This window comes from Oncorhynchus gorbuscha, unplaced genomic scaffold (genome assembly GCF_021184085.1).
Source record: "Oncorhynchus gorbuscha isolate QuinsamMale2020 ecotype Even-year unplaced genomic scaffold, OgorEven_v1.0 Un_scaffold_691, whole genome shotgun sequence".
In the NCBI taxonomy this organism is placed as follows: domain Eukaryota; kingdom Metazoa; phylum Chordata; class Actinopteri; order Salmoniformes; family Salmonidae; genus Oncorhynchus; species Oncorhynchus gorbuscha.
Window position 1 is genome coordinate 350,241 of NW_025745766.1, and position 23,975 is coordinate 374,215.

At 47.5% G+C, this 23,975-nt stretch overlaps 1 protein-coding gene across 1 annotated transcript in view; it reads left to right on the forward strand.

Annotated features, from left to right (window-relative positions):
• Positions 1-23,975, forward strand: part of LOC124019826 (transmembrane protein 114-like) — a 48,138-nt gene that overhangs the window by 15,542 nt on the left and 8,621 nt on the right. Inside the window, exon 3 of the mRNA XM_046335260.1 lies at positions 22,665-22,802. Within this exon, the coding sequence (XP_046191216.1) occupies positions 22,665-22,802 (138 nt within the window). The remainder of the gene's footprint in view (positions 1-22,664; positions 22,803-23,975) is intronic.

Genomic DNA, 23,975 nt, shown 5'->3' on the forward strand with positions numbered 1-23,975 from the left:
TTATTAATCTCTCTGCTTATTGAAGATTAATTAACCTACATTTTAACATGACAATCATGTGTATCAAGTTTAGTTTCCTGGCTATTAAAGAAGGTGTACAGCAGGGGTCTGTATTGGGACCTGCTCTGTTTAATATTTATAATCAATAACATTGGTCTATCTGTTAAAACATTTTTATATTCATCTGTATGCAGATGACACTGTGATGTATGCCAATGACCTCACTGTTGCTCAGGCAGAGTTAGAGTTGCAATCTGACCTCGTTACCTTACAGAAAGCCCGGGTTGGTTTGAAAATGTGTACTTAATAATGTGTTCGAAAGGCTAAAGATGGACTACATATTTATTCATTGGTTGGTTCTCCCATCGGTCAGGTTTCCGCCTGTACATATATGGGTATTTGATTTGACAAAGATTGAATGTTTAACAAAAGAAGGATTATCTAGTTAAAAAGCTCAAATTTAATGTGGGCCTGAGTTTAAAAAAAATACATATTGCCTCTCCCTAATAGCAGGAGGTAGATTTTACAGTCAACCTTCCTGCTGGTTCCTGACTATGGTGAAACTATTTACCAGATTGCAGCAGCCACTACTCTTCAGCCTTCGGATGCCTGCTAGCATAGACCCCTTTGCTTTATCACTGGTGACAGGTGCTTTATCACAAGGTGACAGTTTTAAAACTCACCACTGTATCCTGTATCAAAAGGTTGGCTGGTCCTCATTAAAGTCCCATAGATTACTTCATTATTCCCTTTACTGCACAAGCTGTTGACTATAAAAACAGTACATTAGTCAACAAGCTTTGTTAGGCTTGACCTGCTTCTTCTACCTCTTGGTTAGTACATTAGTCAACAAGCTTTGTTAGGAATGAGTTAATTCATCTACCCCTTGATCAGTACATTAGTCAACAAGCTTTGTTAGGCTTGACCTGCTTCTTCTACCTCTTGGTTAGTACATTAGTCAACAAGCTTTGATAGGCTTGACCTGCTTCTTATACCCCTTGGTTAGTACATTAGTCAACAAGCTTTGTTAGGAATGAGTTAATTCATCTACCCCTTGATCAGTACATTAGTCAACAAGCTTTGTTAGGAATGAGTTAATTCATCTACCCCTTGGTCAGTACGTTAGTCAACAAGCTTTGTTAGGAATGAGTTGATTCATCTATCCCTTGGTCAGTACGTTAGTCAAATCAAATCAAATCAAATGTATTTATATAGCCCTTCGTACATCAGCTGATATCTCAAAGTGCTGTACAGAAACCCAGCCTAAAACCCCAAACAGCAAACAATGCAGGTGTAAAAGCACGGTGGCTAGGAAAAACTCCCTAGAAAGGCCAAAACCTAGGAAGAAACCTAGAGAGGAACCAGGCTATATGGGGTGGCCAGTCCTCTTCTGGCTGTGCCGGGTAGAGATTATAACAGAACATGACCAAGATGTTCAAATGTTCATAAATGACCAGCATGGTCGAATAATAATAAGGCAGAACAGTTGAAACTGGAGCAGCAGCACAGTCAGGTGGACTGGGGACAGCAAGGAGCCATCATGTCAGGTAGTCCTGGGGCACGGTCCTAGGGCTCAGGTCCTCCGAGAGAGAGAAAGAAAGAGAGAATTAGAGAGAGCATATGTGGGGTGGCCAGTCCTCTTCTGGCTGTGCCGGGTGGAGATTATAACAGAACGTGGCCAAGATGTTCAAATGTTCATAAATGACCAGCATGGTTGAATAATAGTAAGGCAGAACAGTTGAAACTGGAGCAGCAGCATGGCCAGGTGGACTGGGGACAGCAAGGAGTCATCATGTCAGGTAGTCCTGGGACATGGTCCTAGGGCCCAGGCCAGTTAAACTGGAGCAGCAGCATGGCCAGGTGGACTGGGGACAGCAAGGAGTCATCATGTCAGGTAGTCCTGGGGCATGGTCCTAGGGCTCAGGTCCTCCGAGAGAGAGAAAGAAAGAGAGAAGGAGAGAATTAGAGAACGCACACTTAGATTCACACAGGACACCGAATAGGACAGGAGAAGTACTCCAGATATAACAAACTGACCCTAGCCCCCCGACACATAAACTACTGCAGCATAAATACTGGAGGCTGAGACAGGAGGGGTCAGGAGACACTGTGGCCCCATCCGAGGACACCCCCGGACAGGGCCAAACAGGAAGGATATAACCCCACCCACTTTGCCAAAGCACAGCCCCCACACCACTAGAGGGATATCTTCAACCACCAACTTACCATCCTGAGACAAGGCCGAGTATAGCCCACAAAGATCTTCGCCACGGCACAACCCAAGGGGGGGGCGCCAACCCAGACAGGCTGACCACAATAATGAATCAACCCACCCAGGTGACGCACCCCCCCCAGGGACGGCATGAGAGAGCCCCAGAAAGCCAGTGACTCAGCCCCCGTAACAGGGTTAGAGGCAGAGAATCCCAGTGGAAAGAGGGGAACCGGCCAGGCAGAGACAGCAAGGGCGGTTCGTTGCTCCAGAGCCTTTCCGTTCACCTTCCCACTCCTGGGACAGACTACACTCAATCATATGACCCACTGAAGAGATGAGTCTTCAGTAAAGACTTAAAGGTTGAGACAGAGTTTGCGTCTCTGACATGGGTAGGCAGACCGTTCCATAAAAATGGAGCTCTATAGGAGAAAGCCCTGCCTCCAGCTGTTTGCTTAGAAATTCTAGGGACAATTAGGAGGCCTGCGTCTTGTGACCGTAGCGTACGTGTAGGTATTTACGGCAGGACCAAATCAGAGAGGTAGGTAGGAGCAAGCCCATGTAATGCTTTGTAGGTTAGCAGTAAAACCTTGAAATCAGCCCTTGCTTTGACAGGAAGCCAGTGTAGAGAGGCTAGCACTGGAGTAATATGATCACATTTTTTAGTCAACAAGCTTTGTTAGGAATGAGTTGATTCATCTACCCCTTGGTCAGTACATTAGTCAACAAGCTTTGTTAGGAATGAGTTGATTCATCTACCCCTTGGTTGGTACGTTAGTCAACAAGCTTTGTTAGGAATGAGTTGATTCATCTACCCCTTGGTCAGTACATTAGTCAACAAGCTTTGTTAGGAATGAGTTGATTCATCTACCCCTTGGTCAGTACGTTAGTCAACAAGCTTTGTTAGGAATGAGTTGATCCATCTACCCCTTGGTCAGTACATTAGTCAACAAGCTTTGTTAGGAATGAGTTGATTCATCTACCCCTTGGTCAGTACATTAGTCAACAAGCTTTGTTAGGAATGAGTTGATTCATCTACCCCTTGGTCAGTACATTAGTCAACAAGCTTTGTTAGGAATGAGTTGATTCATCTACCCCTTGGTCGGCACGTTAGTCAACAAGCTTTGGACTGGGTGGACGAAAGCAGGTGGAAATACCGGGGGGATGGTTAGCCTCTCCACTCTACTAACTCAATGGAGACGTGCTCTATGTAGTCAATAGGATGTAGTCTAAGGCTGTCTGGACATGATGGAGGGGTCAGAGGAAGGCCCTAAAAAATGTCAAAGACTCCAGCCACCTTAGACATAGACTGTTCTCTCTGCTACCACACGGCAAGCTGTACCGGAGCACCAAGTCTAGGTCCAAGAGGCTTCAAAACAGCTTCTACCCCCAAGCCATTAGACTCCTGAACACCTAATCACAAGGCTACCCAGACTATTTGCATTGCCCCCCTCCCCTCTTTACACCGCTGCTACTCTCTGTTGTTATCATCTATGCATTGTCACTTTAATAACTCCACCTACATGTACATATTACCTCAACCCACAGGTGCCCCCGCACATTGACTCTGTACCGGTACCCCCCTGTATATAGTCTTTCTATTGTTATTTTACTGCTGCTCTTTAATTACTTGCTGCTTTTATTTCTTATTCTTATCCATACTTTTTAAAACTACATTGTTGGTTAGGGGCTCGTAAGTAAGCATTTCACTGTACGTTCTACACCTGTTGTACTTGGCGCATGTGACTAATAAAATGTGATTTCATGTGATTTTGAAAGGATGGAGGGGTAAGCATTCTGGATGTAGTCTATCTGGACAGAATGAAGAGGTAAGCATTCTGGATGTAGTCTATCTGGACAGAATGGAGAGGAAAGCATTCTGGATGTAGTCTATCTGGACAGAATGGAGAGGAAAACATTCTGGATGTAGTCTATCTGGACAGAATGGAGAGGAAAGCATTCTGGATGTAGTCTATCTGGACAGAATGGAGGGGTAAGCATTCTGGATGTAGTCTATCTGGACAGAATGGAGGGGTAAGCATTCTGGATGTAGTCTATCTGGACAGAATGGAGGGGTAAGCATTCTGGATGTAGTCTATCTGGACAGAATGGAGGGTAAGCATTCTGGATGTAGTCTATCTGGACAGAATGGAGGGGTAAGCATTCTGGATCTAGTCTATCTGGACAGAATGGAGGGGTAAGCATTCTGGATGTAGTCTATCTGGACAGAATGGAGGGGTAAGCATTCTGGATGTAGTCTATCTGGACAGAATGGAGGGGTAAGCATTCTGGATCTAGTCTATCTGGACAGAATGGAGGGGTAAGCATTCTGGATGTAGTCTATCTGGACAGAATGGAGGGGTAAGCATTCTGGATGTAGTCTATCTGGACAGAATGGAGGGGTAAGCATTCTGGATGTAGTCTATCTGGACAGAATGGAGGGGTAAGCATTCTGGATCTAGTCTATCTGGACAGAATGGAGGGGTAAGCATTCTGGATGTAGTCTATCTGGACAGAATGGAAGGGCAAACATGCATCTCATTGATCTGAGTTAGAATCAGTCTCCCTCCTCCTTCCCCTTTTAATTATAGTCCTGCAATAACCTGGTTATCAGACCATGCTGGTTAATTTATCCAACATTGAACTCCCTCTCACACACACACACACACACACACACACACACACACACACACACACACACACACACACACACACACACACACACACACACACACACACACACACACACACACACACACACACACACACACTCACTCACTCACTCACTCACTCACTCACTCACTCACTCACTCACTCACTCACTCACTCACTCACTCACTCACTCACTCACTCACTCACTCACTCACTCACTCACTCACTCACTCACTCACTCACTCACTCACTCACTCACTCACCACACACACACACACACACACACACACACACACACACACACACACACACACACACACACACACAATCCCTCCAGTGCTCAACCTCTCCCTCAGCTCTCTTCCTCCCCATTGATTGTGTGGTCAGATGCTGTCACCCATGGGGTAAATGCAGGTTACACAGTAAGTCTCTCAGCAAACACAGCTTTATTTACCATTGGAGCCAGCTCCTCCCCCACCAGCTCCTCCCCCACCAGCTCCTCCCCCACCAGCTCCTCCCCACCAGCTCCTCCCCCACCAGCTCCTCCCCCACCAGCTCCTCCCCCACCATGTTACTGGATGGAGGAAGGAGGGAATGGTTGTATAACTAGACTATGATTTCCTGCTGAGCACATATCTTCAATTTATTGTTCTGTGTGTGTGTGTGTGTGTGTGTGTGTGTGTGTGTGTGTGTGTGTGTGTGTGTGTGTGTGTGTGTGTGTGTGTGTGTGTGTGTGTGTGTGTGTGTGTGTGTGTGTGTGTGTGTGTGTGGGTGCATGCATTTATGTGTGTGCGTGTATATTGCGTAGGTAGAGGAGGACGTTATCTGTGTGATATGCAGCAGCTGTTTGGGATCAGAGTTCTCCCACTGAGAGACAAAGGATGCTGATTGGTGCCAGTCTAGGGCTGATTACCAGCTTATGTTTACCAGGACCACAGGTGCATCATTGAACAGGTACTGGTCACTCAGGCTCTGTGGCCAAAACACTTAACCACTAGTTTTGTAAGGAACCTGATGCCCCTCTGCTTGGCACTCAGCATTAAACATTGCCCTTCAAAGTCATTCTAATTCCCATGTAAAATAGCCTTTTGAGTGACAGACACATTACCCTTAATAACCCCCCTGCGATAAATGCTCAGAATAGAAAGAAAAATTACCAGGAAGTCTGAAAACACAGACTGAGTGAGTGGGGAGCTAGTATGCTGAGTGGGAGGGAGCTAGTATGCTGAGTGGGACGGGAGGGGAGCTAGTATGCTGACTGGGCGGGGAGCTAGTATGCTGAGTGGGACGGGAGGGGAGCTAGTATGCTGAGTGGGCGGGGAGCTAGTATGCTGAGTGGGCAGGGAGCTAGTATGCTGAGTGGGCGGGGAGCTAGTATGCTGAGTGGGCGGGGAGCTAGTATGCTGAGTGGGAGGGGAGCTAGTATGCTGAGTGGGAGGGAGGGGAGCTAGTATGCTGAGTGGGCGGGGAGCTAGTATGCTGAGTGGGAGGGGAGCTAGTATGCTGAGTGGGCGGGGAGCTAGTATGCTGAGTGGGCGGGGAGCTAGTATGCTGAGTGGGCGGGGAGCTAGTATGCTGAGTGGGAGGGGAGCTAGTATGCTGAGTGGGCGGGTAGCTAGTATGCTGAGTGGGACGGGAAGGGAGCTAGTATGCTGACTGGGCGGGGAGCTAGTATGCTGAGTGGGACGGGAGGGGAGCTAGTATGCTGAGTGGGCGGGGAGGGGAGCTAGTATGCTGAGTGGGCGGGGAGCTAGTATGCTGAGTGGGAGGGGAGCTAGTATGCTGAGTGGGCGGGGAGCTAGTATGCTGAGTGGGCGGGGAGCTAGTATGCTGAGTGGGCGGGGAGCTAGTATGCTGAGTGGGAGGGGAGCTAGTATGCTGAGTGGGCAGGGAGCTAGTATGCTGAGTGGGCGGGGAGCTAGTATGCTGAGTGGGCGGGGAGCTAGTATGCTGAGTGGGAGGGGAGCTAGTATGCTGAGTGGGAGGGGAGGGGAGCTAGTATGCTGAGTGGGCGGGGAGCTAGTATGCTGAGTGGGAGGGGAGCTAGTATGCTGAGTGGGCGGGAGCTAGTATGCTGAGTGGGCGGGGAGCTAGTATGCTGAGTGGGCGGGGAGCTAGTATGCTGAGTGGGAGGGGAGCTAGTATGCTGAGTGGGCGGGTAGCTAGTATGCTGAGTGGGACGGGAGGGGAGCTAGTATGCTGACTGGGCGGGGAGCTAGTATGCTGAGTGGGACGGGAGGGAGCTAGTATGCTGAGTGGGCGGGGAGCTAGTATGCTGAGTGGGCAGGGAGCTAGTATGCTGAGTGGGCGGGGAGCTAGTATGCTGAGTGGGAGGGGAGCTAGTATGCTGAGTGGGCGGGTAGCTAGTATGCTGAGTGGGACGGGAGGGGAGCTAGTATGCTGACTGGGCGGGGAGCTAGTATGCTGAGTGGGACGGGAGGGGAGCTAGTATGCTGAGTGGGCGGGGAGCTAGTATGCTGAGTGGGCAGGGAGCTAGTATGCTGAGTGGGCGGGGAGCTAGTATGCTGAGTGGGCGGGGAGCTAGTATGCTGAGTGGGCGGGGAGCTAGTATGCTGAGTGAGTGGGGAGCTAGTATGCTCAGTGGGCGGGGAGCTAGTATGCTGAGTGGGCGGGGAGCTAGTATGCTGAGTGGGCGGGGAGCTAGTATGCTGAGTGGGTGGGGAGCTAGTATGCTGAGTGGGTGGGGAGCTAGTATGCTGAGTGGGCGGGGAGCTAGTATGCTGAGTGGGTGGGGAGCTAGTATGCTGAGTGGGAGGGCAGGGAGCTAGTATGCTGAGTGGGAGGGCAGGGAGCTAGTATGCTGAGTGGGAGGGCAGGGAGCTAGTATGCTGAGTGGGCGGGGAGCTAGTATGCTGAGTGGGCGTGGAGCTAGTATGCTGAGTGGGTGGGGAGTTAGTATGCTGTGTGGGTGGGGAGCTAGTATGCTGAGTGGGCGGGGAGCTAGTATGCTGAGTGGGTGGGGAGCTAGTATGCTGAGTGGGAGGGCAGGGAGCTAGTATGCTGAGTGGGAGGGCAGGGAGCTAGTATGCTGAGTGGGAGGGCAGGGAGCTAGTATGCTGAGTGGGCGGGGAGCTAGTATGCTGAGTGGGTGGGGAGCTAGTATGCTGAGTGGGTGGGGAGCTAGTATGCTGAGTGGGTGGGGAGCTAGTATGCTGAGTGGGCGGGGAGCTAGTATGCTGAGTGGGCGGGTAGCTAGTATGCTGAGTGGGACGGGAGGGGAGCTAGTATGCTGACTGGGCGGGGAGCTAGTATGCTGAGTGGGACGGGAGGGGAGCTAGTATGCTGAGTGGGCGGGGAGCTAGTATGCTGAGTGGGCAGGGAGCTAGTATGCTGAGTGGGCGGGGAGCTAGTATGCTGAGTGGGAGGGGAGCTAGTATGCTGAGTGGGCGGGTAGCTAGTATGCTGAGTGGGACGGGAGGGGAGCTAGTATGCTGACTGGGCGGGGAGCTAGTATGCTGAGTGGGACGGGAGGGGAGCTAGTATGCTGAGTGGGCGGGGAGCTAGTATGCTGAGTGGGCAGGGAGCTAGTATGCTGAGTGGGCGGGGAGCTAGTATGCTGAGTGGGCGGGGAGCTAGTATGCTGAGTGGGCGGGGAGCTAGTATGCTGAGTGAGTGGGGAGCTAGTATGCTGAGTGGGAGGGGAGCTAGTATGCTGAGTGGGCGGGGAGCTAGTATGCTGAGTGGGCGGGGAGCTAGTATGCTGAGTGGGTGGGGAGCTAGTATGCTGAGTGGGTGGGGAGCTAGTATGCTGAGTGGGCGGGGAGCTAGTATGCTGAGTGGGTGGGGAGCTAGTATGCTGAGTGGGAGGGCAGGGAGCTAGTATGCTGAGTGGGAGGGCAGGGAGCTAGTATGCTGAGTGGGAGGGCAGGGAGCTAGTATGCTGAGTGGGAGGGGGAGCTAGTATGCTGAGTGGGCGTGGAGCTAGTATGCTGAGTGGGTGGGGAGTTAGTATGCTGTGTGGGTGGGGAGCTAGTATGCTGAGTGGGCGGGGAGCTAGTATGCTGAGTGGGTGGGGAGCTAGTATGCTGAGTGGGAGGGCAGGGAGCTAGTATGCTGAGTGGGAGGGCAGGGAGCTAGTATGCTGAGTGGGAGGGCAGGGAGCTAGTATGCTGAGTGGAAGCTAGTATGCTGAGTGGGAGCTAGTATGCTGAGTGGAAGCTAGTATGCTGAGTGGAAGCTAGTATGCTGAGTGGAAGCTAGTATGCTGAGTGGAAGCTAGTATGCTGAGTGGGAGCTAGTATGCTGAGTGGGAGTTCTGTGAGGTAGAAAACACCTGTATCAAGCAACATGGACTCAGTGAGCTGTGTGATTATCTCAAGCAAACAACATTGAAATTGCACGCAACATCTAATCATGTTGTACATCACCTCATTACATATCATTTAACTTGCTAGCCCAAATGGAATTGGACAATTCCCAAATGAAATTCTTGGACAATTTCAGTTGGGGTACAAGTCTCTCTCTCTCTCTCACTCACTCACTCACTCACTCACTCACTCACTCACTCACTCACTCACTCACTCACCACCACCACCACTCACTCACTCACTCACTCACTCACTCACTCACCACTCACTCACTCACTCACTCACTCACTCACCACTCACTCACTCACCACTCACCACTCACTCACCACCACCACCACCACCACCACCACTCACTCACTCACTCACTCACTCACCACCACCACCACTCACCACTCACTCACCACCACTCACCACCACTCACTCCACCACCACCACCACCACTCACCACCACTCACTCACCACTCACCACCACTCACTCACTCACTCACTCACTCACCACTCACCACTCACTCACCACTCACCACCACTCACTCACTCACTCACTCACTCACTCACCACCACCACCACCACCACCACTCACCACTCACTCACTCACTCACTCACTCACCACCACCACTCACCACCACCACTCACCACCACCACCACCACCACCACTCACTCACTCACTCACCACCACTCACACACACACACACACACACACACACACACACACACACACACACACACACACACACACACACACACACACACACACACACACACACACACACACACACACACACACACACACACACACACACACACACACATTTTACTACTTCTGATAACTGGTGTACTGCTACTACTGGCAGGTAAGCACCCTATACCCTACATCCTATACCCTATACCTTATACCCTATACACTCGTACCACCAGAGCTTACCTACTACTTCTGATAACTGGTGTACTGCTACTACTGGCAGGTAAGCACCCTATACCCTACATCCTATACCCTATACCTTATACCCTATACACTCTTACCACCAGAGCTTACCTACTACTTCTGATAACTGGTGTACTGCTACTACTGGCAGGTAAGCACCCTATATCCTACATCCTATACCCTATATCTATACTTTGGACGTAGTGCCAAATTCTCTAAAACGGCTCTGGTGGACATTTCTACATTCAGCATGCCAATTTCACGCTCCCTCAAAACTTGAGACATCAGTGGCATTGTGTTGTGTGACAAAACTGCACATTTTAGAGTGGCCGTTTATTTCCCCCAGCACAAGGTGCACCTGTGATTATGTTTAATCAACTTCTTGATATGCCACACCTGTAAGGTAGATTGATTATTTTGGTAAAGGAGAAATGCTCACTAACAGGGATGTAAACATATTGGTGCAAAAAAATGTGATGGTTTTATGAGTGAAGGCGGTGTGGTGTGATGTCATTCCAGTCGGTCTGATCTGTGGTGTGATGTCATTCCAGTCGGTCTGATCTGTGGTGTGATGTCATTCCAGTCGGTCTGATCTGTGGTGTGATGTCATTCCAGTAGGTCTGATCTGTGGTGTGACGTCATTCCAGTCGGTCTGATCTGTGGTGTGATGTCATTCCAGTCGGTCTGATCTGTGGTGTGATGTCATTCCAGTCAGTCTGATCTGTGGTGTGATGACATTCCAGTCGGTCTGATCTGTGGTGTGATGTCATTACATGTCATTCCAGTAGGTCTGATCTGTGGTGTGATGTCATTACATGTCATTCCAGTAGGTCTGATCTGTGGTGTGATGTCATTCCAGTCGGTCTGATCTGTGGTGTGATGTCATTACATGTCATTCCAGTCGGTCTGATCTGTGGTGTGATGTCATTCCAGTCGGTCTGATCTGTGGTGTGATGTCATTACATGTCATTCCAGTAGGTCTGATCTGTGGTGTGATGTCATTCCAGTCGGTCTGATCTGTGGTGTGACGTCATTCCAGTCGGTCTGATCTGTGGTGTGACGTCATTCCAGTCGGTCTGATCTGTGGTGTGACGTCATTCCAGTCGGTCTGATCTGTGGTGTGACGTCATTCCAGTAGGTCTGATCTGTGGTGTGACGTCATTCCAGTCGGTCTGATCTGTGGTGTGACGTCATTCCAGTCGGTCTGATCTGTGGTGTGACGTCATTCCAGTAGGTCTGATCTGTGGTGTGACGTCATTCCAGTCAGTCTGATCTGTGGTGTGATGTCATTACATGTCATTCCAGTCGGTCTGATCTGTGGTGTGATGTCATTCCAGTCGGTCTGATCTGTGGTGTGATGTCATTCCAGTCGGTCTGATCTGTGGTGTGATGACATTCCAGTCGGTCTGATCTGTGGTGTGATGACATTCCAGTCGGTCTGATCTGTGGTGTGATGTCATTCCAGTAGGTCTGATCTGTGGTGTGATATCATTCCAGCCGGTCTGATCTGTGGTGTGACGTCATTCCAGTCGGTCTGATCTGTGGTGTGATGCCATTTCCATGTGTTTCCAGTGATGGTGTCTCTTGTGAAAGACTCCACATATTGTTTGGTCTTGTGTCTATTGAGAAATGATGTCTCAATCAATGGTTCTCAATTATCTCTCCAGGGTGGTTGTGGAGGAAATCAAGCTTCCTGAAGTATTTCCATTCAAATAGCTTTGCTATTTCAGAGGTTCGTTATCCGTCCCCGATGCACATTAGGGGCGTCTGCGAGTCAGCAGCAAATAGCAGCGTGTGATAATCAAGAGTTGTTTTTGTCATTCATCCTAACTCTGTGGTGCAGAGTGGTAAATGGTTGTCTTTAGCCTACAGTCTGTTGGAAATGGCAGAGTCACATTTTACATCCCTCTTCCCTTGTTACCTTCAACTTTACTATGGTTGTAAAACAGAATCTATGGTATTATTTAGAATGATTACAGTTTTTTTTTTAAAGTTTTTTTTACAATCGCTCGGACCCATTTCCCAAAACTTAGGTCACTTTTTCAAAACTCTTCACACTGTTCTCCTACCCGACTTTCAGCTTGGCACAGCAGTTCATTTCACATCCATAAATGCACTAAAACTACCAAAACTCTTCACACACGTCTCAAATCAGCACATTCTTCCGGGCAAAGATTGTCCCCCAGCAAGCACACGTTGTCACTCAATAAAACAGCACATTCTTCCATCACACGGGCAAAGATTGTCCCCCAACAAGCACACGTTGTCACTCAATAAAACAGCACATTCTTCCATCACACGGGCAAAGATTGTCCCCAACAAGCACACGTTGTCACTCAATAAAACACCGACCTAAACACCACTAACAACGATGTTTTCTTTTGTCAAATGTCTTTTCCAAACAAGAATGAAACCTCTCTACTGTTTATAATTCACTGCAGTTTATGTTACAGGAACAAATCAGACAGGATGCTAAATGCCCTAATAGGTTTGATCATGTGGATGGTGGTCATTCACCTTCCAGCTCCGTGAGGAAAAGTGACACCGTCCTGGGATGGGCTGCATACCGCCCTGTGACTGCATACCTCCCTGTGACTGCATACCGCTCTGTGACTGAATACCGCTCTGTGACTGCATACCGCCCTGTGACTGCATACCGCCCTGTGACTTCATACCGCCCTGTGACTTCATACCGCCCTGTGACTGCATACCGCTCTGTGACTGCATACCGCTCTGTGACTGCATACCGCCCTGTGACTGCATACCGCCCTGTGACTTCATACCGCCCTGTGACTGCATACCACTCTGTGACTGCATACCGCCCTGTGACTGAATACCGCCCTGTGACTGCATACCGCCCTGTGACTGCATACCGCCCTGTGACTGCATACCGCCCTGTGACTTCATACCGCTCTGTGACTGCATACCTCCCTGTGACTTCATACCGCCCTGTGACTTCATACCGCCCTGTGACTGCATACCGCTCTGTGACTGCATACCTCCCTGTGACTGCATACCGCTCTGTGACTGGATACCGCTCTGTGACTGCATACCGCCCTGTGACTGCATACCGCCCTGTGACTGCATACCGCCCTGTGACTGAATACCGCTCTGTGACTTCATACCGCCCTGTGACTGCATACCTCCCTGTGACTTCATACCGCCCTGTGACTGCATACCGCCCTGTGACTGCATACCGCCCTGTGACTGCATACCGCTCTGTGACTGCATACCGCTCTGTGACTGGATACCGCTCTGTGACTGCATACCACTCTGTGACTGCATACCGCTCTGTGACTGAATACCGCTCTGTGACTGCATACCGCTCTGTGACTGCATACCGCCCTGTGACTGGATACCGCCCTGTGACTGCACGGGACTGGTGAAATGCCACATTGTTCCATACAATTAAAAACTTTGGCCGATTTCGCCTCACTGTGACCCTTTCCTCACCTGGTACAACCCTCCCATAGAGGTCGATAAGGAATGTACGGAGACGCTCGGTGTTGTACGGCCCAATCCTTTCATAGAGGTCCTCCAGGAATGTACGGAGACGCTCGGTGTTGTACGGCCCAACCCTTTCATAGAGGTCCTCCAGGAATGTACGGAGACGCTCGGTGTTGTACGGCCCAATCCTTTCATAGAGGTCCTCCAGGAATGTAAGGAGATGCTCGGTGTTGTACGGCCCAACCCTTTCATAGAGGTCCTCCAGGAATGTAAGGAGACGCTCGGTGTTGTACGGCCCAATCCTTTCATAGAGGTCGATAAGGAATGTAAGGAGACGCTCGGTGTTGTACGGCCCAATCCTTTCATAGAGGTCCTCCAGGAATGTACGGAGACGCTCGGTGTTGTACGGCCCAATCCTTTCATAGAGGTCCTCCAGGAATGTACGGAGACGCTCGGTGTTGTACGGCCCAACCCTTTCATAGAGGTCCTCCAGGAATGTACGGAGACGCTCGGTGTTGTACGGCCCAATCCTTTCATAGAGGTCCTCCAGGAATGTTTGGAGACGCTCGGTGTTGTACGGCCCAATCCTTTCATAGAGGTCGATAAGGAATGTAAGGAGACGCTCGGTGTTGTACGGCCCAATCCTTTCATAGAGGTCCTCCAGGAATGTAAGGAGATGCTCGGTGTTGTACGGCCCAACCCTTTCATAGAGGTCCTCCAGGAATGTAAGGAGACGCTCGGTGTTGTACGGCCCAATCCTTTCATAGAGGTCGATAAGGAATGTAAGGAGACGCTCGGTGTTGTACGGCCCAATCCTTTCATAGAGGTCCTCCAGGAATGTACGGAGACGCTCGGTGTTGTACGGCCCAACCCTTTCATAGAGGTCCTCCAGGAATGTACGGAGACGCTCGGTGTTGTACGGCCCAATCCTTTCATAGAGGTCCTCCAGGAATGTAAGGAGACGCTCGGTGTTGTACGGCCCAATCCTTTCATAGAGGTCCTCCAGGAATGTAAGGAGACGCTCGGTGTTGTACGGCCCAATCCTTTCATAGAGGTCCTCCAGGAATGTAAGGAGACGCTCGGTGTTGTACGGCCCAATCCTTTCATAGAGGTCCTCCAGGAATGTACGGAGACGCTCAGTGTTGTATGGCCCAATCCTTTCATAGAGGTCCTCCAGGAATGTACGGAGACGCTCGGTGTTGTATGGCCCAACCCTTTCGTAGAGGTCCTCCAGGAATGTACGGAGACGCTCGGTGTTGTACGGCCCAACCCTTTCGTAGAGGTCCTCCAGGAATGTACGGAGACGCTCTGTGTTGTGTACGGCCCAATCCTTTCGTAGAGGTCCTCCAGGAATGTACGGAGACGCTCGGTGTTGTATGGCCCAACCCTTTCGTAGAGGTCCTCCAGGAATGTACGGAGACGCTCGGTGTTGTATGGCCCAACCCTTTCGTAGAGGTCCTCCAGGAATGTACGGAGACGCTCGGTGTTGTACGGCCCAATCCTTTCATAGAGGTCCTCCAGGAATGTACGGAGACGCTCGGTGTTGTATGGCCCAATTAGTGGTTTGTGTAACAGCAATCCAACAGAGGATTGTGATGTTGGCACCCCTCTGGCCCGGGACATCCACCCATCTGGCCCGGGACATCCACTGTGACTCTTCTTCCCCAATCACATTCCTTCCCCGCCGTCGTGTTCTGGCCAAGTTGAAACCAGCCTCGTCCACAAAGATGAATATGTGGGGTGATTGCCTGGTTTCAATCTCCATGACTCTCTAAAATAAATCCCCAAGGCAACATAAGAGTTAGGCTATGACGGTAGTTTACATCATACCTAAACAATATGCCATCGTGTGCCTCTGCCCTGTTTTGGTTTTGTTCAAAACCAGTTCTGTATTTTATAGTCATCTTACCTGGACATAGTGGTTCCTGAGTTGCTTGACTCAATCAGAGTTCCTCTCAAAGGGGACAGTGTACAACTGCTTCATCCTGACTTGATGTTGTTTCAGGACTCTAGAAAGATAGTTGTTCTGGTTACGTTGTGAATATTTCCAAATGTAATGTTGTCTGCCCAAACACTCTGTCCTGAATCTTCTGTGAGTTTTATGCCATCGTTACTGATGACCTTATCAACGATTGTAGTTTCCTGCACAGCAGTGGAAGTCCTACCTCTCCTTCCTGTGGGAGGTAACCGTTGGGACCTCAGCAGAAATACTAAAACAATCAGACACAAGCGGGTTTGGAGGCTCAATTGACTTCTGTAATGTACAGTTCAGTCAGATGCAGAATGCACATCTTACCTGGTGTTTTGCCGGAAATGTCTCACAATAGATGCCACTGTTGAGCGTTGCAGATTTGTCTGCACTCTCAGACCAGCCTCTCTCATTGATAGACCATGATTTATTACAGGATCAATAATATCAGCCCTAATCTCATCTGAGACTACAGCTCTTGATCTTCCTCTCAGTCTTCTTCCACCACGTATACGTACCCTTCTTCCTCTCCCAGCCACTCTTCTTCCTCTGTCAGCCACTCTTCTTCCTCTCCCAGCCACTCTTCTTCCTCTCCCAGCCACTCTTCTTCCTTTGTCAGCCACTCTTCTTCCTCTGTCAGCCACTCTTCTTCCTCTGTCAGCCACTCTTCTTCCTCTCCCAGCCACTCTTCTTCCTCTCCCAGCCACTCTTCTTCCTCTCCCAGCCACTCTTCTTCCTCTGTCAGCCACTCTTCTTCCTCTGTCAGCCACTCTTCTTCCTCTGTCAGCCACTCTTCTTCCTCTGTCAGCCACTCTTCTTCCTCTCCCAGCCACTCTTCTTCCTCTCCCAGCCACTCTTCTTCCTCTGTCAGCCACTCTTCTTCCTCTCCCAGCCACTCTTCTTCCTCTGTCAACCACTCTTCTTCCTCTCCCAGCCACTCTTCTTCCTCTCCCAGCCACTCTTCTTCCTCTCCCAGCCACTCCTCTCCCTCTCCCAGCCACTTCTCTATCTCTGGCTGGGTCCATGTTTATATTACAGTACAGCATTATTCCTAAGATGTCTCCTTTTGTATAGATGGTAATGACATTGAAAGACCAACACCTGGGTGTTCAGCTACAATGGGAGTCAGATGGATGTGGTTGGTCTAATTGTTTTGATAGTATTTCATTTTTTAGATTTGGAATATAATTCACTACGGCATTAAAGTAGAAACGTAGTAAATTGCTGTCTTATTATGTTTTGAAAAGTTTTGAAAAGAGTATGATACCGTGCAAATTGGCCTGTAGGTACATAGAGTTCTGGTGGTGGTTGTGTCTGAGTGAAAAAATAATTCACGACATTTGAAAGATGTAGTCATTGAATGCATTTTGTGCCAAAACAATGAAAGAAGATCCGCAGTTTTAGTCCACATAGACTGCTGTTGTGCAAAGAGTTATGAAAGAGTGATGAGAAATGGGTCCTAGCGATGGTTAAAAACTGTTAGACTGAAGCTTATACTAAATACAACACATTATTTAGGATGATTTAGACTGAAGCTTATACTAAACACAACACATTATTTAGGATGATTTAGACTGAAGCTTATACTAAATACAACACATTATTTAGGATGATTTAGACTGAAGCTTATACTAAACACAACACATTATTTAGGATGATTTAGACTGAAGCTTATACTAAACACAACACATTATTTAGGATGATTTAGACTGAAGCTTATACTAAACACAACACATTATTTAGGATGATTTAGACTGAAGCTTATACTAAACACAACACATTATTTAGGATGATTTAGACTGAAGCTTATACTAAACACAACACATTATTTAGGATGATTTAGACTGAAGCTTATACTAAACACAACACATTATTTAGGATGATTTAGACTGAAGCTTATACTAAACACAACACATTATTTAGGATGATTTAGACTGAAGCTTATACTAAACACAACACATTATTTAGGATGATTTAGACTGAAGCTTATACTAAACACAACACATTATTTAGGATGATTTAGACTGAAGCTTATACTAAATACAACACATTATTTAGGATGATTTAGACTGAAGCTTATACTAAATACAACACATTATTTAGGATGATTTAGACTGAAGCTTATACTAAATACAACACATTATTTAGGATGATTTAGACTGAAGCTTATACTAAATACAACACATTATTTAGGATGATTTAGACTGAAGCTTATACTAAATACAACACATTATTTAGGATGATTTAGACTGAAGCTTATACTAAACACAACACATTATTTAGGATGATTTAGACTGAAGCTTATACTAAACACAACACATTATTTAGGATGATTTAGACTGAAGCTTATACTAAATACAACACATTATTTAGGATGATTTAGACTGAAGCTTATACTAAATACAACACATTATTTAGGATGATTTAGACTGAAGCTTATACTAAATACAACACATTATTTAGGATGATTTAGACTGAAGCTTATACTAAATACAACACATTATTTAGGATGATTTAGACTGAAGCTTATACTAAATACAACACATTATTTAGGATGATTTAGACTGAAGCTTATACTAAATACAACACATTATTTAGGATGATTTAGACTGAAGCTTATACTAAATACAACACATTATTTAGGATGATTTAGACTGAAGCTTATACTAAATACAACACATTATTTAGGATGATTTAGACTGAAGCTTATACTAAATACAACACATTATTTAGGATGATTTAGACTGAAGCTTATACTAAATACAACACATTATTTAGGATGATTTAGACTGAAGCTTATACTAAATACAACACATTATTTAGGATGATTTAGACTGAAGCTTATACTAAATACAACACATTATTTAGGATGATTTAGACTGAAGCTTATACTAAATACAACACATTATTTAGGATGATTTAGACTGAAGCTTATACTAAATACAACACATTATTTAGGATGATTTAGACTGAAGCTTATACTAAATACAACACATTATTTAGGATGATTTAGACTGAAGCTTATACTAAATACAACACATTATTTAGGATGATTTAGACTGAAGCTTATACTAAATACAACACATTATTTAGGATGATTTAGACTGAAGCTTATACTAAATACAACACATTATTTAGATGATTTAGACTGAAGCTTATACTAAATACAACACATTATTTAGGATGATTTAGACTGAAGCTTATACTAAATACAACACATTATTTAGGATGATTTAGACTGAAGCTTATACTAAACACAACACATTATTTAGGATGATTTAGACTGAAGCTTATACGATAATATAATAATAATAATATATGCCATTTAGCAGACGCTTTTATCCAAAGCGACTTACAGTCATGTGTGCATACATTCTACGTATGGGTGGTCCCGGGAATCGAACCCACTACCCTGGCATTACAAGCGCCATGCTCTACCAACTGAGCTACAGAAGGACCACTAACACAACACATTATTTAGGATGATTTAGACTGAAGCTTATACTAAACACAACACATTATTTAGGATGATTTAGACTGAAGCTTATACTAAACACAACACATTATTTGAACAGTGCAGTGTAGTTTCACATAACTATTTTCTAAATAGTGTGCCTTCAATGGGATTCAACCTCACACCCAAACGTTCTTGAATGTTCCACAGTTAGCTGCTCTACCTGCTTAGCTACCAGTCAGGTGTAATTACATGTGCAAAACCCTAACTAGGTGGATAAGTACGATAACCAGTAAAAGGTCGATGTTTGAAAGCAACGTCATCAAAGAAAGCACCGGAACCTGTAGGAAATCAGTTGGATCTCACATTTTTGTTGTTGTTGCAACACATGGTTTGAAAAAGAACGTGCTCAAACGAAGCTTCGGACATCGTTGACGACGTAATTGTGATAAAGTGATACACGCATCGGAATACTGCTTTTGAAGTTCGCTGCTTGGAGATTTCAACGCCTCCGGGAACTGCAGTATTTAACACGTAACGTCACTACTTCAGGGCCCCTCAGCAGTAACATCACTACTTCAGGGTCCCTCAGCTGTAACATCACTACTTCAGAGTCCCTCAGCAGTAACATCACTACTTCAGGAACCCTCAGCAGTAACATCACTACTTCAGGGCCCCTCAGCTGTAACATCACTACTTCAGGAACCCTCAGCAGTAACATCACTACTTCAGGAACCCTCAGCAGTAACATCACTACTTCAGGGCCCCTCAGCTGTAACATCACTACTTCAGGGCCCCTCAGCAGTAACATCACTACTTCAGGGCCCCTCAGCAGTAACATCACTACTTCAGGAACCCTCAGCTGTAACATCACTACTTCAGAGTCCCTCAGCAGTAACATCACTACTTCAGGAACCCTCAGCAGTAACATCACTACTTCAGGGTCCCTCAGCCTTAACATCACCTCAGCTGTAACATCACTACTTCAGGGTCCCTCAGCAGTAACATCACTACTTCAGAGTCCCTCAGCAGTAACATCACTACTTCAGGAACCCTCAGCAGTAACATCACTACTTCAGGAACCCTCAGCTGTAACATCACTACTTCAGGGTCCCTCAGCTGTAACATCACTACTTCAGGAACCCTCAGCAGTAACATCACTACTTCAGGAACCCTCAGCAGTAACATCACTACTTCAGGAACCCTCAGCAGTAACATCACTACTTCAGGAACCCTCAGCAGTAACATCACTACTATGAAGAGGGAGGGTGGACTGTAGGCTGAAGAGGGAGGGTGGACTGTAGGCTGAAAGGGGAGGGTGGACTGTGGGCTGAAAGGGGAGGGGGCTGAAAGGGAAGGGTGGACTGTGGGCTGAAAGGGAAGTGTGGACTGTGGGCTGAAAGGGGAGGGTGGACTGTGGGGTTTACAATCGATGTAAAGTGGATGAAATGACTTTATAATTATTGCTCGCTGATCTACAAGGCATGCAAATGATACTTAGAAAGCAAGGTGTTATCTACAACCTAAAGGGTTTATTTGGCTGTCCCCATGGGAGAGAGAGAGAGAGAGAGAGAGAGAGAGAGAGAGAGAGAGAGAGAGAGAGAGAGAGAGAGAGAGAGAGAGAGAGAGAGAGAGAGAGAGAGAGAGAGAGACACAGAGACACAGAGAGAGAGAGACACAGAGACACAGAGAGAGAGAGACACAGAGAGAGAGAGACACAGAGAAAGAGAGACACAGAGACACAGAGAGAGAGAGACACAGAGAGAGAGAGAGACAGAGAGAGAGAGACACAGAGAGAGAGAGACACAGAGAGAGAGAGACACAGAGAGGTGAGCAACAGACGGGGGTTGATTGAGTCCAGTTAATCGTTAGTAATGATACAGTACACACACACTCATACTCCCACACACGTAGTTACACAGACAATGATTTGACCTCAGAAACACAAACAGGTACTGTAGAATTAATCAGTATCTAATCAAACAAACATAACCACAGCAACACAAGCCCAGGTTTCTAGATGAGATTAGACCCCACGGTACTGGGACAGATAAGCATCCCTGCTGTGTGTGTGTGTGTGTGTCTGGGTAGTGACATTGTCAGAATGAGACAGAATAGATGTTAATTTGTGTAAAGCCCTTGGGGATAGACAGACAGAGAGGAAGGAGGGAAGGAGATTCGGCATGCCTGTGAGCGTGTGTCATCAAGTCTCCCTTCAATAATGTGTCTCTAAAGTTTTCATACATTGGACAGGAGGTTAGGAAGTGCAGCTCAGTTTCCACCTCATCATGTCTGCCTACGGCAGCCTTTCTCAGTAGCAAGGCTGTGCTCACTGAGTCTGTACATAGTCAAAGCTTTCCTTAAGTTTGGGTCAGTCACAGTGGTCAGGTATTCTGCCACTGTGTACTCTCTGTGTAGGGCCAGTCACAGTGGTCAGGTATTCTGCCACTGTGTACTCTCTGTGTAGGGCCAGTCACAGTGGTCAGGTATTCTGCCGCTGTGTACTCTCTGTGTAGGGCCAGTCACAGTGGTCAGGTATTCTGCCGCTGTGTACTCTCTGTGTAGGGCCAGTCACAGTGGTCAGGTATTCTGCCGCTGTGTACTCTCTGTGTAGGGTCAGTCACAGTGGTCAGGTATTCTGCCGCTGTGTACTCTCTGTGTAGGGCCAGTCACAGTGGTCAGGTATTCTGCCGCTGTGTACTCTCTGTGTAGGGCCAGTCACAGTGGTCAGGTATTCTGCCACTGTGTACTCTCTGTGTAGGGCCAGTCACAGTGGTCAGGTATTCTGCCACTGTGTACTCTCTGTGTAGGGCCAGTCACAGTGGTCAGGTATTCTGCCACTGTGTACTCTCTGTTTAGGGCCAAATAGCATTCTAGTTTGCTCTGTTTTTTTTGTTCATTCTTTCCAATGAGTCAAGTAATTATCTTTTTGTTTTCTCATGATTTGGTCGGGTCTAATTGTGCTGCTGTCCTGGGGCTCTGTGGTGTATATTTGTGTTTGTGAACAGAGCCCCAGGGCCAGCTTGCTTAGGGGACTCTTCTCCAGGTTCATCTCTCTGTAGGGGATGGCTTTGTTATGGAAGGTCCGGGAATCGCTTCCTTCTCTCCCTCCTCTCTCTCTCTCTCTCTCTCTCTCTCTCTCTCTCTCTCTCTCTCTCTCTCTCTCTCTCTCTCTCTCTCTCTCTCTCTCTCTCTCTCTCTCTCTCTCTCTCTCACTCATCCTCTCTCTCTCGCTCAACCTCTCTCTTCTCTCTCTCTCTCTCTCTCTCTCTCTCTCTCTCTCTCTCTCTCTCTCTCTCTCTCTCTCTCTCTCTCTCTCTCTCTCTCTCTCTCTCTCTCTCTCTCTCTCTCTCAAGCTATCTCTCTCAACCTCTCTCTCTCTCCCTCTCTCTCTCTCTCCCTCCCTCTCTCCCTCCCTCTCTCCCTCCCTCTCTCTCTCACGCTCTCTCTCTCATGCTCTCCCTCTCTCCCTCTCTCCCCTCTCTCTCTCTCTCTCTCTCTCTCTCTCTCTCCCTCTCTCTCTCACGCTCTCTCTCTCATGCTCTCCCTCTCTCCCTCTCTCCCTCTCTCTCTCTCTCTCTCTCTCTCTCTCTCTCTCTCTCTCTCTCTCTCTCTCTCTCTCTCTCTCTCTCTCTCTCTCTCTCTCTCTCTCTCTCCTCTCCTCCCTCCCTCCCCTCTCTCAGATATGCACGGGACATTCATGGTGTTGCTTCCTCTCAGCATGATCATCATGGTTGTTGGGGGACTGATGGGGTTCATCGGCCTGCTGGCCAGAGCTTACCTACTACTGCTGATGACTGGTGTACTGTTACTACTGGGAGGTAAGCACCCTATACCCTATACCTTACACCCTATACCTTATACGCTACACCCTATACCCTATACAAGATACCTTATACCCTACACCCTATACAAGATACCTTATACCCTATACCCTACACCGTATACCCTATACCCTATACCTTATACCCTACACCCTATACCCTATACAAGATACTTTATACCCTATGCCTTATACCCTTTACCTTATACAAGATACTTTATACACTATACCTTATACCCTACACCCTATACCCTACACTCTACACCCTACACCCTACACCTTATACCCTACGCCTTATACCCTATACCCTACACCTTATACCCTACACCATATACCCTATACCCTATACCCTACACCTTATACCCTTTACCCTATACCCTATGCCTTATACCCTATACCCTATACCCTATACCCTATGCCTTATACCCTATACCTTATACCCTATTCCTTATACTCTACAACATATACCCTATACTTTATACCCTATACCTTAAATTCTATACCCTATACCCTATTCCCTATACCCTATACCCAACATTCTACACCCTATACCTTCATCTCTACACCCTATGCCTTAAACTCTACACCCTATACTCTATACCTTAAACTCTATACCCTATACCCTACACCCTACACCAACACCCTATACCGACACTCTATACCCTATACTTTATACCCTATACCCTATACCCTATACCCTATACCCTATACCCTATACCCTATACCCTACACCCTATACCCTATACCCTAAACCCTATACCCTACACCTATAACCTACACCCTTACCTCCAGAGCTTACCTACTAATGCTACCCTGCCACCTCTACACTCTAACCACTAGGCTACCATGCCACCTCTACACTCTAACCACTAGGCTACCTGCCACCTCTACACTCTAACCACTAGGCTACCCTGCCAACTCTACACTCTAACCACTAGGCTACCCTGCCACCTCTACACTCTAACCACTAGACTACCCTGCCACCTCTTGACTCGAACCACTAGGCTACCCTGCCACCTCTACACTCTAACCACTAGACTACCCTGCCACCTCTACACTCTAACCACTAGGCTACCCTGCAACCTCTTGACTCGAACCACTAGGCTACCTGCTGCCTCTACACTCTAACCACTATGCTACCCTGCCAACTCTACACTCTAACCACTAGGCT